Source organism: Osmia lignaria, chromosome 14 (genome assembly GCF_051020975.1).
Source record: "Osmia lignaria lignaria isolate PbOS001 chromosome 14, iyOsmLign1, whole genome shotgun sequence".
Lineage (NCBI taxonomy): Eukaryota > Metazoa > Arthropoda > Insecta > Hymenoptera > Megachilidae > Osmia > Osmia lignaria.
In genome coordinates this window covers 12,095,849-12,113,135 of record NC_135045.1, presented here as the reverse complement: position 1 = coordinate 12,113,135, position 17,287 = coordinate 12,095,849, and the positions used below count along the sequence as shown (strand labels likewise).

The 17,287-nt window shown below is 36.2% G+C and overlaps 1 protein-coding gene across 10 annotated transcripts in view; it reads left to right on the top strand.

The window, feature by feature from the left end:
* The window catches only part of LOC117609063 (uncharacterized), a 164,483-nt gene that overhangs the window by 137,108 nt on the left and 10,088 nt on the right, over positions 1-17,287 (top strand). For 6 of the 10 annotated variants that reach the window (XM_076691936.1, XM_034334908.2, XM_034334912.2 and 3 more), the window contains 13 exons: positions 94-323; positions 2,273-3,386; positions 4,015-4,137; positions 4,495-4,827; positions 4,961-5,248; positions 5,596-5,761; positions 6,359-6,534; positions 6,720-7,049; positions 7,244-7,356; positions 7,439-7,565; positions 7,905-8,190; positions 9,924-10,247; positions 15,897-16,076. In XM_076691936.1, the coding sequence (XP_076548051.1) occupies positions 94-323; positions 2,273-3,386; positions 4,015-4,137; positions 4,495-4,827; positions 4,961-5,248; positions 5,596-5,761; positions 6,359-6,534; positions 6,720-7,049; positions 7,244-7,356; positions 7,439-7,565; positions 7,905-8,190; positions 9,924-10,247; positions 15,897-16,076 (3,790 nt within the window). The remainder of the gene's footprint in view (positions 1-93; positions 324-2,272; positions 3,387-4,014; positions 4,138-4,494; positions 4,828-4,960; positions 5,249-5,595; positions 5,762-6,358; positions 6,535-6,719; positions 7,050-7,243; positions 7,357-7,438; positions 7,566-7,904; positions 8,191-9,923; positions 10,248-15,896; positions 16,077-17,287) is intronic. The other 4 variants (XM_076691935.1, XM_076691934.1, XM_076691938.1 and 1 more) reach the window with 4 other exon arrangements.

Genomic DNA, 17,287 nt, shown 5'->3' with positions numbered 1-17,287 from the left:
TTGGACCATTATGACTTTCAACCCATCAATTAATAACATCTATGGTATCTGAGAGTTGGTGTTAAGAATGATATTTTCTAATCTTTGTTACAGGACCTGATTGGCACTACAATAAAGGATGTGTGCCACCCTCATGATCTCAGTAAGCTAACTGCACATTTGAACGATACGCTTCAAGTCGGTGAGAGTACCAGCGGTGTGTACCGGCTACGCGTTAGTCCTGATAAGTTCCTTAACATTCAAACAAAGTCAAAACTTTTCAAAGCAAATGTGATGAATACACACGATACCGACTTTATTATGGCCACCAATTCCATCATCGGGTAAGTTGAACCATTCTTCGTCCTTTTCTATTTCTATTGTTTACTCGTTAAATATGAACGTGTACCTTCAAGATTCATTCAACAACGGATTAATACGTAATTCTTTAACCCTGAATATTTATATTCTCTGATATATCAGTAAGTTTTTTTTTTCAAAAGAAGGAATAGTTAATCTGAGGTTGAGTGTATTCCAAACATTGATTACCAAAGTGACATAAAATAAAGGAAATTTGTGTTTTCATATAAATTGAAATGCTGTGGTACTCAATGTATTGATGTTAGTTAAAGATAATTACGTAAATGGTTAATATTAAATAGAACCTAGTGGAACTTCAGTTAATCCAAATAATACTGAATTAGTGATACAACTTATTAACGATTTGAAATTAACCACCGATTATATCAAGATCAATGTATTTTCCAGCACTCGATAATCGACGTTCCACTAGGTAATTAAGTTAATTTACTGTTCCTTCGCTTAATTACTTTCCTATTTGAAATACATAGGCAAGGGTGACTATATCTACACGACATGTTTCCACCTTATGAATTTCCCGCTGCATTAGGTTTCTGCTAATGTATTCTGTTCACCTAATTTCTCCGTGTTTATCTTATATCCGTTGCTTCAGTAACATTATCGAGCTAACTCAAATACTTACACCAAAAAATTAAAAAAAACAAACAACAATCAAGATCAAAGGAAAAGAGATATAAAACAGAAAAAGTAAAAAAATTTTAACGCGAATTAATTTGAAAAAATTGTAGGAAAGGATATTCGAAATTCCGATTTAATCCATGTCGAATTTTATTGTTGTAAAATCTTTTTGTGGTATTTTTCTTCCTGTTTTTTTTTTAGGTTTTTACAAAATCTTGCATGTTCCGCGACACACACGGGTTTTCTTCTCTCGGTGTTGGAGATCTGGCCACTCTTGAAATTGAAACGATTTTCCCTCACTATGTTTTATCACCGTCGTCGTGTGATTACCATCTCGTTTACGCTTCTTAACGCTTCGTCTGTTAATAATTACTATATACCACACGCTGGTTTTAATCGTACCTCATCGCACACACACATTTTCGGTGTTTGTCTATACACGATCACACTTTTCATCGCATTGTCGTGAACACTGGAATGGCAAAGGTTGCGATAGATTGATAAAATAATAACAATAAATTCTTCCGTGATTTTTGCTATTTTCAATCTCGATTTACAAATTTCCTGACGTTTGTAGAAATGTATACGAAAGAAGAGGTGATCGCAAGACGATCGTGATTGATCGTGACTAATTATTTTTCATTGAAATCGAACACTGTGAGAAAATAAATTAAAATTTAAAAGATACGAATTTGTTGGTCGGATACGATCGCGTTCCCGTTGAAAGTAATTTCTGCGCTCACCTCGAGGTATTTGCGATATCGAGTCACATAGAACATTCGTGCTGCAAGTACTTAGCGAAAGTAAGATTTACAGTGGTCACTGTGCAGTGAAGTAAGTCTTACTTACGCTTGTGTGCCACTTACAACAGGGTATCAAGGTGGCTCGATTGATGCTCAAGGTTTCTCTCTCGGTAAACAGTGCGCGAGATACGAGGAACGTTATATTTCTATATGCTTTTCCAAAGCCCTCTTTTTCTCGGTGTTCCAACGACATTGTATCATCTGGCTTAAGCGTTTCATCGTCAATCTTCTCGTTGCAAACGCGGAGCATACATTTCTCCATTCGAATTTTTAAAGAACAAATAATTCGGCAAAGAATAATACTTAACCCCTGTTACCGAGCACTGTTCACCGTAAATCGCTGAAATAAGAACCTTGTGATAATAGAGTAATGCTTAGTGTTAGACTAAAAAAAAAAAAAAAAAAAAAAATGCAAAAAAAAAACAAAAAGTGTTTTTTTAAATGGTAACTGGCAAATACATGTGTTTGTTTTGTTTCTTGTCCATTGATAGGGACAATGACTTAATGCCTATCGAGGGTGGTCAGCTTTCCAACAACAAAGTGTGCTCTGGACACTCTAGTAACCGTTGTGCGAATAATAGTAATAATAATAATGGTAACAATAACAATAACGTGGGTGGCCCGCTGATGTCCGTGGCGCATCTGAACGGTCAAGTGAGTGGTATCAGTGGTCGGGGGTTGGCTGGTACGTCGTCGTCGTCGTCAGCGTCGTCGCATGGCGGCGGTGTTGCGACATCGTCGAACTCGATAGTGTTTAGCGCGGCCGAGTCTTGCAACAACCCCCTGCCGTCGCTAAGTACAAGTAATCCGTTCAACCACTTTTCGGGGAACATGGACTTGGAATTCGAGCTGTTCCCCAGTTCCACATGGGACTTGGATAGTAGCAGCGGGTGGGCAGATAGGCCCGAATCGAGAGCTAGCGGGCCACCAAATTCACGACCACCTTCCCAGCCAGCCCCGACATCTCCGAGTCCCCAGGGAACGTTCTCCTCTAATTCAGCGGTGGCGCCTCACTGCAGTCCCATGCGCGCGTTCAGCCCGACCTCAGGCAACGCAGCTCACACCTTCAGTAATTCGTTCCCCTTCAGTCCGCTTCAGGAATCACAGACGTCCTCCTTGACCAACAGCGGTGCTAGTAGTGTTAGTGCCAACGGGGCAGCTGCGCTTACCCCGAAACGTCAGGATGAAGGGAAGACTGGATGTTCGGCCGGCAACAACCAATCCGCCATGGATACAAGCGGGAACGCGAGAAACAACTCGAGCAACGTGGCCGGGACCGCTACCACCGCCGGTCAACAACAGACCACCGTCGGGGTGACCGCGACCGTTGTCGAAACTCAGAACAGTGTTGTGTCAACCGAGTCCGGTAGATTGAGAAACTTATTGACCAAGGGCGCTAGTGCTAGTGAGGACAGTCAGGACAATACGAATAACGATTCCGAGAACCAAAATAAGCATAGGATATTAAAGACCTTGTTGAATCAACAAGACGAGGACGATTTTCATCCGGAGCATAATAATAAAGTGCGAACCAGTCCTAGTAACATGCCGAAACCGAGCATGGACCATTCGAAATCTTCGCTTGGAAATAATATGCTGCTACAGGTAAACCAGCTGATCTATGGATCGAACTCGATTTAAAGGACCACTGGTGTCTTCGTTCATCCAATCCGAATAACATTCTTATAGTTTCCATTCTTTGGATTTTCACTGTTACTACTGTTTAACTGTCTAATGGTACATGTTGGAACAAATAGTTTAGAATTTAAAAAATATAAATGGAAATGTGTATAAAAATTTAATTCTCGCTATATCAGCTGTTGGAAGATTCAAACTTTTAGATCTCTCAAATTCCTAAAGAATTTAACTGGTGAAATAATGCTGGTGAAACTTTGGTATGTTTATCTCACTGAACACAGCTTAAATCCAAGAACTTTAAACAGTACCGACCGTGATAATCTAATCGTTTACGCGAACATTTTTTCTTTCTTAATTTGCTCCGCTTCGAGTCAAACACAATCAACCAATACTTATTTTTCCATACTAACAATTTAGTGTTATTGAGATGTGCTGTTTTATAGCTATGAAGTCTATAAAAGAACAGGCCCTAGTAGAAAAATAATTATTGCTTGATTGCGAGAAACGTTTTTCCTTTTCTCCTTTTTTTTTTTAAATAGTTATGATTAGTAACGCGTTATTCCCCAATACTATAATGCGACCAATTTCTTTCAAGTTATTAAATGAGAAAAACGATGACGAGGATGAAGAGGCTCGTGCCGGTTTCAAGAAACGGAACGAACTTTTGCAACAGCTCCTGAAAGACCAAGACGACGAGAGGAAAGTACAAGAGCAACAGGTTAGTGGCTGTAAAATTAGCTTGTTTTAGCACAGTTTTATAGATTTATGGACAAGATTAGTTTTTATGTTCATGGAATCAACTTTAGATAATCTTTTGATCTTGTTGAATGAAATGTTTTCATTTAACACTTTGACGACAGATTACTCGGCAAATTATTTTTCAAATTATAATTACTATATGGTTCATTGAGTAGAAACACAGAATACTGTCATAAAAGGTTAAACACCGACATTAGAAATGCGTGACACCAGTCGTCAAAGTGTTAACGTCTTCCTACAGAGTTATCAAGTTTTTCTTTCCGATTGCATCAATTTGCAAAAAAATCACCGTTGTAATATATTGCTCGTTGAACAGTGCAAGTCACAGAATCGGGAAGAAGATCCTCTTTTGCGAAGTCTTGGCTTTCGGAACACCACGCCATCCCCGTCTCAATCGGGTGACAATGTTGGTCTCGGTGGTTCGACCCAGGTCGGTCAGAAGAGACCCGGCGAGGATGGCGATTTAAACATAGCTGTGAAACGTCCTATGGACGGTTCGCACCAGGTATCCTCATCGGGTACGTCCACCAACACGACCAGTAAACTCTGGGAGAAGAACAAAATGTTGGCTTCGTTGCTAGCTAAACAACCTCCTCAACCAACCACTATCCCACCAATACCTGCATCTGTGATATCGGCAACGCCACAGGTAATTAGAACGATTAATTGTTCCTTATTTGCATTAACACTGTCACAGTGAAAATGGACATACATACGTATGCCTATTATGATTTGTTTTGTGGTGAAAATTAATTCAAATAATGTTTATGTTTGTTGTACAGGATAAGCTGCTGCGCATAGGATTGAAGCCACAACAGCCGTCACAGCAGTCACAATCACAGTCGCAACAGCAGCAACAGCAACAGCAGCAACAACAACAGCAGCAACAACAACAGCAGCAACAACAACAACAGCAACAGCAGCAACCCTGGACGGGTGGTAGCATGCAGTCGGTTGGTGGTAATACGATAACGACAACTGCAACTTCCGCGCGTACTCCTCTCCAAAGCCAGTCGAGACAACTACCTCGTCAAACAACCAATACCTACCTCACTCATATGCTAAGTCAGGTAAATATTGTTTTATTACATTACAAATAGTTGTGTGTAATCTATTATACCCAATTTAAAACACCAGTTATATCAAAAAACTAATTTACCTAGAGTTTACCTAAATCCCAGTCCCACTAAAGATGTCCTTGAGCAAAATATTCTGGAAGTGACGCATGGTACGTCGGAAACACTGTTAGTAGTTAGAACAATTACATGAAATATTACTAATTGTATTAGTGTTATAAAATAGAGATTTTAAGTTTTCCATTAATATTCATATTATTATGTATTGCATCTTTTATAAAAGTGCAATATAATGTAATATCATCGAGATGTGTATTTGCAAATTCTCTATGTTTATATAGCAACAAAGACCCCAAATGGGTCAGATGGATTCGGAATTTACGGGCAGCGGGGAGTATCGTCATACAAATGCAGATCCAACCGGTTGGGACAATCAGTCATCAGATCCTGATCTTTCCGATATTTTGGATCAAGTGATCGAATTCGTACCAGACGAAGCTATCGCAGGTATAGAATTAAACAATGAATGATTTCCAGCTAGCCATACTAGAATTTCAGAAATTCTAAAGCAATGTTTGGAGTGCAATGCATACTATTGAAATTTAGAAAAAAATTAGGATTTCTTCAGTGGAAAATAAACTAATGAAATAAGAGTAGGGTTTGTTAAATCCCAGTGTGGCAGATAAGGATTAACCATTAAAACAATTGGCGTTTGGACATTTATTTTTAAATTAAAAATAAATAAATGAAAAATGAAAAATAAATTAACATATAGAATTACCTTTTATCATGATAAACGTTGACGTATGGTAAATTAAAAATTTGAAATCCTATTTTCTGGATGGATTTTTTTTGTTTTACCGGTCAATACTGCTTGAATTCACGAGTATCTAAATAATAAAAACCAGCGATTTTTAAAAACATTTCCTAAGTTTCATATATTGTATACATACATATTACATCTTTCGCTGTCACAGCCTAATAATTGTATACCTTTTTACTGTCTTTAACAAATTTTCTGAAGCTAACAATATTCACGAACGGGTGTCTTGCCGCGTGACAGCGAAAGTGGTACCATTATAGACAATAATTTTTATTCAATAGATTCGTCTGCGATAGCAAATCTCTTAGATGCGATCGAAGCACCGCAGAACAACGCGTTGAACGAGAAGATGGCGATTAACGCGATACAAAAGTCGTTGATGTTATTCGAGACTGCCGTAAATCCAACGTCTTCCACCATAACAATTCCTGGCACACCTCCAGCTTACTCCACCACGGTAAGTTGATATCCTTTCGCATTATTTTTTTTTATAACATGCTTGTAATAATCATAATAAGTATCCTTACCACGATCAAACCATTCTGACAGTTCTCACTTGTATAGCTGTTACCATGGCATGTACTTGTTAAAACCTGTTACCTGCTTTGATGTGATTAATAATTACGAGTAATATCATTTCAGTTGGTTACCACACCCGTAACGACGAGCCATAGTTACCAACCACCGCCGATGTATCAACAACAGCCAAGGATGAGGTTGAACACTCAGCCAGGTGTCAGACAAACGACCACTCAATTCACGCAGCAGCAACAATTACAGTTACAACAACAACGTACAAAATTGATACAACAACAACAGCAACAACAATTGAAACAAAGGCTACTGCAACAACAACAGCAACAACAGTTACTTATTCCTTCCAATGCTACAGCTACGGACCAAATTACCACCGGCATTCATAATATTGATAACCTTCTGAACAATACTGTTGCACCAAACGTGTCGTTACAGGTAATTATAGACTTGTTTTTATGTTAATAATATAAGGTAGAACACCGATAGGTCAAATTCGAAGATTAACTATTTGTATCTATAATAATTAAAGCTTCAATGTTTCTTATTATAAGTCTTTTTTTTTTTATTCTGACGTTCAATGTGTTAATTGAAATAATATAGTACATTAAAAAAAAAAATTCTATTTCCAGCGGTCGAGTGTCCCAGATTCGCAAGTGTCTCCAGGTTATGGGGGATCCGTCCAGATGCCTTCCGGTCACCGACTTGCCCACTCGTACTCACATCCTTCAACGTTACCACAGCAGTAAGTGCATGTCGCACGCGATCCTATTATAATTCAAGCAAATAATATTATCGTTATCTAACGGGCGCCTCTTTATTTCTAGCCCCATTGTAAACAATAATTTTAACAGTGGTCAACAAGTGTCCGCCGCAGCTCGACTGTCACCGCATTCTCCCGCTGGTATCTTATCGTTCACTCATCCACAGCCGTTGTCACCACGGGTGACGCAAGTACGTTTCACCAGTTGTTTAATTAGACGAGGCGTCCTAAATGCCTGTCGCGTAGTTTCATTTTTATTTTTAAGTTTTATTTCTGTTCCATCGGAGGAGGGTGCATGCACAACAACTGTACAATTCTGTTTCTCTTTGCTCCATTAATCCCGCGCCTCTTAAGCCGTGTTTACACTAGTAAAAATTTAGTGTTGTATTATCGTTTGTGTATTCTATAATCAACAGACGACATACATTTTGATTAGCGCAGACCCCGGCCTTTAACATTATACTTTTCCGATTCAGACGAGAATTTTTAATTTCTTCTTCTTCTTTTTTTTTTTACGTTTTATGATAAAGGGCAACTATGGTAATACCCCGAGATTATTCAACGTTAACCAGGTGAGATCGCAGCAACAGCCCACCGTGCAGCAGCAGCTGCAGCAACAACAGAGATCGATGCCGTCGCCGGGTACTCCAGCGTCTGCACGACAATCTCCGTTTCCGGCGGAAACCTTTCCTCCACCCACCTCTCCTACAGCCAGCCAATTTCCACCCGGTCCTAATCCTGGCGCTCCGAATCCTTCTGCCCAATATCGGTTGCAACGGACCACGTCTACGCCTTCAGCTACGACTCAGTTGCCAGGTAGGTTCCCTTTACAATTATACTAATTATTTCACATTACCATCGTATTTTACGGTTATTTGTATGTAATATCTAGAGAGAACCATTTTGTTGTCGATACTGCTGATTGTGTAAACGGGTCGCGTTCAATTGCGTGCGAACTACATTATCTTCAACCATGTAAACATGTGATATTCTTTTTTTTTTTTCTTTTTTTTTTCTAATGTGTGTGTAACGTGTAAAATTATGCATTGAGCATTTAGGAAGGTTCGTAGATGACCGACTTATTACGTGTGTAATTAACTTGAAATTTATTTCATATTCTCGCGTAAACTGTACGGGAAATCAGAGACTGTGACCGAGTCGTCGTATTATTATAATATCGGTGTGGTTAAATTTAAATATTTTTAAATTAAAAATATACTATACGTATCTACATGGAACGGAAGGTGTGATTTAAATAAATACTTTCTTAAAGTAGGTAAGTATGGAATCGATTAAAGTATATGTTTCTCTATTTCTGTTCAATATTCGAAGATGGAACGAATACTATTAGATTAGATAGTTGTGCGTATATAGATATTATTAGTCACATTTGTGTCTAAACTTACTTTTTTATCATATTAGTGTTTCAACTACCGTTTATGTTCGTGTTTCTTATCGCAGATTACTCAAGATAATTTTACAAAATTTAGTTTCTTTCTTTTGATTTTTTAAAAGTATTACCGTTCAAATTGTAACTTCAGTACCTTCTTATACACTTAAAGTATTTAATAGATCAAGTATAAATATTATACCGTCCGGAAAATTCCTGTTGTTTTCAAGGTTCAAAAATTTTCTATACATTCATTTGTTTTAAAAATAAAAATTAGATCATTGAGGAACCCATATTAAAATTAAGAAATAAGCATAAATAACTTATAAGTGATGCTGCTATTGATCAAAATATAATGTCAGTGTTTTATGTATGAGTTAAAGAATAGTAATGATAACATAAATTTTAAGATCAATTTCAGCATCCAATAGTTCAAAGCACTTTAGATCATACAGATTTTTTATAGTATCTGCGATTCTATAATGTACACTCGCGATCAAATCAGCGATATAGGGGAAGCAAGAATTCTTAAAATTCTGATTTTGACTATATTAATATTTAAAGTAATTTAGAAAAAAAAATATAATTTCTAATTAATATTAAATTTGCTACATAACTGAAAAGTACGAATAACAAAGTAAATATTAGGTAATTCAATTTTTCCCACGTAGATGTTTATACACAAGTGGTGGGAGGCCATTGACGTATACGTATATATGAGGCCTGCTCCCTTGTATCGTCATTCTCCCAAGGGAAACCTAGGGGGAAACCCGGGAATGAGAGGCATCGCTATTTTCTCCATAGGAGCTTGATTTGATCGTGAATGTACTCGAATGACAAATACATCCACTCAAATGAAACGTTTCTTTATTATTCAATAAAGATGTAATAAATTTGAAGCAACATGAACTTTCCGTACAACCTAATTCTCCGTTATTTTCAATACATCGTTCATAAAATGAACTAGCATCATAAAAACTGTACCGCATAATCAAACATACATATAGGAAATGTTAAAAGCGTGTTAATTTCGATGAGACCGCGTCGAAGCATGGAAGGAAGCATAGAGAATAAAAAAAGAAAAGAAACGTTTGTTAAAAAAGTAAAGAAAAAAGAAAAGAAGTAAGGAAGAAGAAGATAGACACGATTGATGTTGCAGGTGGGGTCGGTTCGCCCCGGCACTACGGCGGAGTGAGTAAGGAACAACCTCTTCTTTCACCTAGTCATCCACATTCGGGTTGCAACCCGGCAACACCGACTCACAATCAACACAACGTAACGAATACCCAACAACACTTCTCCAACCAACAACATTCTTCTATGATATACCACACGACCGCCAATACTATCAACACAGCTGACATGCAGAACAATCAGTTCTGTTACGATCGGACGTCTGTTCCACTCTATTCGTCAGGGCCTGGGGACACGCAGGATGCCAGGCCTCTGCCTCCCGGTAATCCTGTCAATCACCAATTGGGTGGTAAGTCATGTGACCAGTTAATGTCATGTGACCATCACTTCGTCATCATTACACCCCTACCCTCGTACGACCCCCTTTTTGTATCTAAACAACCTCGTATCACGAGACCTACCACAAAAATGGCATGAGACATTGTTTGGTACATGGAAGCACATCATTCTATCACCATCCACCACCCCCTCATCGATGTGTACTATCTCAATCATGTAAATACGATGATCGTCTTATCAATGTATTTTACCCCTTCATTAGGCCCTGCAAATCTTCATTTGTGTCTAATTATGGGAAAATGGTACGTATGTTACGTGACTAATCAGACCCTAATGGGACACCACGTGATCGTATTAAAATCATTCCAAATCATCTTGTATTCGATCTCCATCTCGTATCAATGCTTTGGCCTACAAGTCATAATGGTCGCTTTCGAATTTCTTTAAAATTGATAGTTTACCATTTTGCAGAGTGTCTATTTATCAGATCTCATATTTTGCTCAAATCAGAGCTTTTCATTGGATAACACTTATGGATCGGTAGATCAGCATCATTATCATTATCATCATCATCATCATGGTTTCCCTGCAGTTGTCATTCTACCATGCACCTTATAAGAAGACGCAAAGTAGCGTATCCTGTCGAAATAGCGCTAAATGTTGCATGGTGCTTTTGTTCACAGTTTGAAATTTGCCTATCATCGTAATCATTCCCATGGAATGTACTCTTCGCTCATTGTACGTAGCGAGTCGAGAAATGCTGATCCTTTCAATTTTGTTTAAAAGATACAAACGTGTTTATCGCGAAGGATAATTGCAATGTTTAAATAATTTATATTTGTCAAAAATTCTAAAAAATTTCACTTTAATTGTATAATAATTTTAATTTAAATTATTAAGCACCATGTTATAGCCCTGGGTCCCACTTTCGAGAGGGCCCCGTACTAAACCTTCCATTTACTATATCAAAAAATATAGAACCAATGTTTGTTCTCCTTTTGTACCTTCTCCTTACGATTAAATGCTATTTGATTTTATTTAGTATAAATTGAATTTTTAAACCAAATTTATCGACCAAAAGGGGGCCCTGAAATCTTCGTCTCATCTGATGGCACCTTTGAATCTTTTAAACGTAAAAAGGAACATTTATCCATTAGTTTGTGAACTAACTTCAACTTCATGCTCTCTCTCATTAGGTATTCTTTTCATTTTGTAAATAACAAGCAGTCATTGTTTCTAACCATCACAAAATTAATTTGTTAAGCCATCTGCTTGTCGAGACAAGCCCATCTTCATTGTATACGTGTAATAAAAAAAAGAGCCTTGTGTCTCCGGAAGAAATCGATTCACACCTGTGCTTTCCTAAGAATCGTGACATTTAACATAGTACAATTTCATTCCCCATGTACGACACACACTTTCTTTCACACTAATTTTCAGCGATACGAACACGATGTTCGATTCTGCACTCTCTACTTCTTGTTACAATTAGTGATAGAGAGACTACACTTGTTCTTTTTTTTTTATGGTGATTGTAGACACCGATGTACTTATGTAATGACATTAGTAGATAAGTCACGTAGGAGAGACTTTCCTTTGTATCATATCTTTCTTTAGGTACCTTTCTTATGATCCGTATGCGTTAAGATCACTGTATTACTTAAGGTGGACTGGAAACGGAAGCGGGCAAACTTTGTTGATTACATAATGATATATGTATTGAGAATTTTGACAATATACGTAGGATTTGTAAATTTGGTAGTACGCAAGGTAGCCTAATTATTGCAATTGATTACAAGTAGTGTGATTATTGTAGTTGTTCATTTATCGTTATATAAATGATTTTCTAAAGTCCATATGAATTTTAAAATTGTGATAACAATTATTGGACCCGCGACATTGACGCAAGTACATAGATGGGTTGGCACCTCCTTATCATTTTAAAATTCGAAGATTTTAAAATTCTAAAATTCCGATGTTCTAATATTTTAATGTTCTAAAATTTCAAGGTCCTAACATTCTGTGGACTTGGCTTAACATATTTAAAACAGTTAGAATAGTCGTAGTAGTATTCGGAATTCCCTTGCCATTTTCATTTCTGAATTATTTCATTAAATTCAATTTGTAGTATTAGTTATTAATAATTAACATGGCAGCGAATGTGTTAATTTAGAAATTAGGCCCATTAATCATTCAATAATTAGCGGTAGTTCACATCCCCGCAATATTTTACATTTTAACGACGAATTGCCCATTTCCGTTTCAGAACATGTTCGCACTGTTTAGTGATTACCCTCCGGCACTTCCGGAACACGTAAATTAGCATCACTATCACTTGCACCACATATATGAAATTTGTGTTATAATAGCTAATACATACGTACTGCTGTTTCCATGTAAGACTGAATTTCTTGTACAATCGTGGTCTAACAATAATAAGGAGGAGTATTGCTATTTGAACGCTTAGAATACAATCCCTCGTTGTATCTTAATATTTTAAATAATCAATATGTTTTTGCAATTATTATTATTATTATTATTATTATTATTATTATTATTATTGTAAGATTTAAACTTATTTAAACAATGTTGAACATTTACTTAAAACTTTGAATTTATAAATCCAAGTGATACGTTTAAAAATATTTTATGTATAATGTTACGAAAATATTTTTAAACAATACTTGCATCTCTTTTGAATGTAAAGAATGATATTTAGAAAATTCAAGAATTCAGTATTCGCACGAAAAGCGTTAATATCCTTTATCATATTTCTCTTTTAATTTCGTGTACTCACTTTATGTTTTTAATTTTTTATACGCTTGTTGTATCACGCAATTTCATTACGTTTTCTTTTCTCTTTGTGTTATCGTGTTATTAATCTTCGATCAAGTGGCAATTTTGTTGTACTAATTATTTTATGTTTGCGAATTATTCTATCGGTGTTAATTTATAATTGGAGCATGATCAACACAGACAATCAATTCTTTATTTTTTTCATACAATTGAATTTCATAAAATTACCAATTATTTTATCATTTTTAAATTTCAGTATGCACATTTTACGAATGTAGATGCATTAATTCTTTAGTTTATATATTTTCGAAATGATATATGATAAAAAGAAATTTCTGAGATGTAACAAGCACGATAATTTAAGAAAGATAAATATTTTTTTTTTTCAAGACAATTGCATTAACAAATAAATGCTATCGATAGAAATAGTTCTACATATATAATTATGTTAAGATAAGTACAGAATGTAATTAGTCCACTTTAATCATTCTCCAATCTAAATGGTCATCCGTATAACGAACCAGGTTCGCCGTTTAAGTCCACAATGTTAAAATAACAAAAAGAAAAGGTCTTACTAACAAAAACGCATTTATCATGTACGAAGTGCATCGAGCTTTTGTGATTAATCATCGTCACTAAACGCAGTGTTAAGCATTGTCGAGCACAGTGTACATATTAATGTCTGTCAAATCTCTGTCTTGTTTTTTTTTTTCATTTTTTTTTTTTAAGGCAAAATGTGTTTCAAAGGTTTTGGGATGTTTCAGGAGTTAACCGAACAATTTTTTCAGCATGGTTTAGTAGGTCATTTCGAATAAGAAGGATGATGTGTGCTACAAGTCCTGATCTATTCATTATTAATTTATTTCACCTTTTAACTGGGAATGACGAGATAACTCGTCAATGGAAAATGCTTCTCTAGTCGGGTAGACGAGTTAATTCGTCATAAAATTTTGAAGACAATTCATGTAAATTTAAACTCGATACATCTTCAAGCTTCTAATTGGGCATGACGAGTTAACTCGTCATATAACATTTGACAGAATATGCTTTCGGTAAGTTAGCTACCCCGTTAAGAAGTTAACAAAAAAAGAGAAGATTATACGCGCACGTAGTTGTAATCGAACAATAGTTCTATATTTTTTAAATGTTTTTACTTATATTTCATAATCAAGTAATTGATAAAAGAAGAACAATCACTCTGTTATCATAACGCGCACGTAGAACTCTCTTTTCCTCCAAATAAATCAAGATCCATAGTATACATAGCTTTTTTTCGCTCAATGATTTGCTAAATATGTTGGAGAAATTGTTTTATTAACTTTTGAAACACCACGTATATGTGATCGAGCGATCCAAAGCTTCGTCTCAAAAAAAGTGTTTTATTTATTTATTTAATTTTTTTCTTCAATTTCTGTCTGTCTTTTCATCTAAGAATTTCATCGTGCTTTAACCCTTGCACTACTACGGACGACTATAATCATTTGCCATGAGGCAAAGCATTTCTATTTCAAAACAGCAGATATGCAATACAAATTGTTATATTACAATTCAAAACCAAATAACTGTGTTAAAAAATTTCTTATTGCAAATGAAATTTTATGAAAAAAATAATTTTATTCACATTTAGCTGTTACACTAGGTAATTTAACCCTTCCGACCAAACATTTTATACGGACACAGAAAATTTTGATAATAATATTAAATTATCAGATCGGGTCGGATCTGGCGGGACTCCGAAAGATTGTCCTGCACATACATTTTGTTCGGGCACTCGTAATTTCGGGATCCAGACAGGACACGAGACCCAAAATTCAGTCACACATACACTTTCATACTTAAAAATTTAAGGTAAGTCTGAGAAACCATGCCCCCAATGCAGAGTTGACTCCCAAATTGAGTTTCGAGATGATTTTTGGTCCCGAATTTGCAGGTACCCGAACAAATTTATGTGCAGGACAAATTGTGGAGATCCCGCTTGAACTTGAGTTACTGATTATCTATATCTCAGTTCTAAAATTTCGTAAAATAAACTTGAAACAATCTTATTAATCAAAATTTATTATATACAGGGTATTAAAAAATTCCCTGAAGATCTCTACACCGTTGGATAGATCACGAAAAATCGAAGCGAAAAGTTCTGTAGCATTTTTCAATGGGATCAGTAATTTAGCCACATTTCGTTGTTGAAAATTGACCAATCAGCGCGTAGCTTGAGTGGCCAGACCCGCGGAGTAGGGGACTAGCCTCCTCTGCTGCCGCCGAGCCTCGCCGTCGAAGCAAACGGAGACTCCGATTCCGTGTAGTCTCCTACTCCGCATATCTTGCCACTGAAGCTGCGCGTTGATTGGTCAATTTTCAACAACGAAATGTGGCTAAACTACTGATTCGATCGAAAAATGCTACAGAACTTTTCGCTTTGATTTTTCGTGATCTATCCAACGGCGTAGAGATCTTCAGGGAATTTTTTAACACTCTATATACCGTATAAAAATTCATGTCAGAGGGGTTGATATAAAATTATACAATTCCTCGCTGAGATGACTGTAGTTAAAGGGTTAAAGATCACGATAGATCCATACGAAGAAATGTTCCGAATCAAAAGGAACGCATTTATTACGAGATAAGTCGTAATCTATCCGATGTTACTGCAATATTATTGTAAATACCGCATTTTGTAATAAAGCATTCATCCTGTACCTTTGACTAACTTGTACGTAAACGGCTTGCACAATAAAACACACGATCTCCGATTAAATCACTCGAGGTACTGTTTATCGTTGGTATTTCGTTAGAAGCAAAAGCGGATCGTTATCTGTTATTTGGATACTAGAAATGACGGGATGTTTGTTTCGTTTTGTCACAGGAAATGCCAGCAGCACGTCCGAGTTCGTGAGGCAAGAATTGAGAGCGATCGTTGGCGCAAGAACGCAACAACAACAACAACAACAAAGGGTACCTAACAACATTCAAAATAACCTTTCTGGTCAAGTATCTCAGGATGATCTTGATGCACTTGGTCTGACGTACGAGATGTCTCCTGCAGGTACGTAATTTAAACAAAAAGAAAAGAAAAAAAGAAAATCCTTTCATCCTTTTTATAATAATACTTGCGCATTAATAGAAAGGGTTAAGAGTAGCGAGACAGAAATTACTTTGTACATAATCCTTTTTTTTTTTTCAATTTCATTTAAATTTTTCGAAAATGAAAGGACATCGGTTGCGTTAAGACAGAAATACCGTCGACTATTTGTTAGTTGGATTAATTAAACTAATGGGAGGATTGTTTATTGATTTCAAGTTACTAGAGCTGTTACTTTAAGATACCCGGGTACCCATCGTATATAAACTGCATCCTCTGTAAGAGAAGTTGAAGTTAACAGAAGGAAAAGGGGACAGCAGTTGTGGTCGCTGACTATTTTTCTACTATGCGAACTGAGGAGGGGGCTCCTATGTACCCGAGTATTTTAAAGCAAGAGCTCTACTCGATACTAACCAGATTTCACGTTCTCTTCTTGTATATTGTATAGCATTGCGAAGCTCGGTTAGTTCTCTCAATTCTCGGCTTGTAAATAAAGTATCTGTGAGATTCTGAAAGCTGTGAAAAAGTATTACAGGGATTCTGCTAGCATTCGTATTCATTTTTCTGTGTATACTGTAACAAATTTCAAGAATCATTCGTTTAACTCGTTCATGTTTATCATTTCGTACGATGCAAGAATTGTAAGGCTTATCGTAGCAGATTATTTGTTAATGCATTGAAATTTGTTACTAAATTAAAAATACTGAGAAAACATTACAATTATAATGGTCAAATGATACAATTGTAGAGCAGTAAATGATGCTAAAAGAACTGCTTTCCTTTTTTTTATTTATAATTTAAAGCATAACTTCACCGTATATTCGACTGACATTTGTAAGAAAGATGTTTGAAAATTTTCAACTCGACTGTCAAATTTGATCAACAACTTCGCGTCGATTTTGTTCTGAATTTCGCGAATAATTTTCGAACATACGAAGATGGAATTGCAACCTTAATTTCGTCTCGTTGTCTCCTGTAAATGTGCCATAAATTCGCGATTACATTTCGCTTCCAGACACGTAAAATAACAATGCAAACTTTAATCTGAGAATAGTCTTATTCGAAAAATCAGAGAATCGAGTCTCTGATTCGCGAAAAATAATTTTCAAGAGGTTTGCTCGACACACTAGTCTGCTTCTTGTAAGAAAACGCATTATTTGTAATAAAAGACTGGT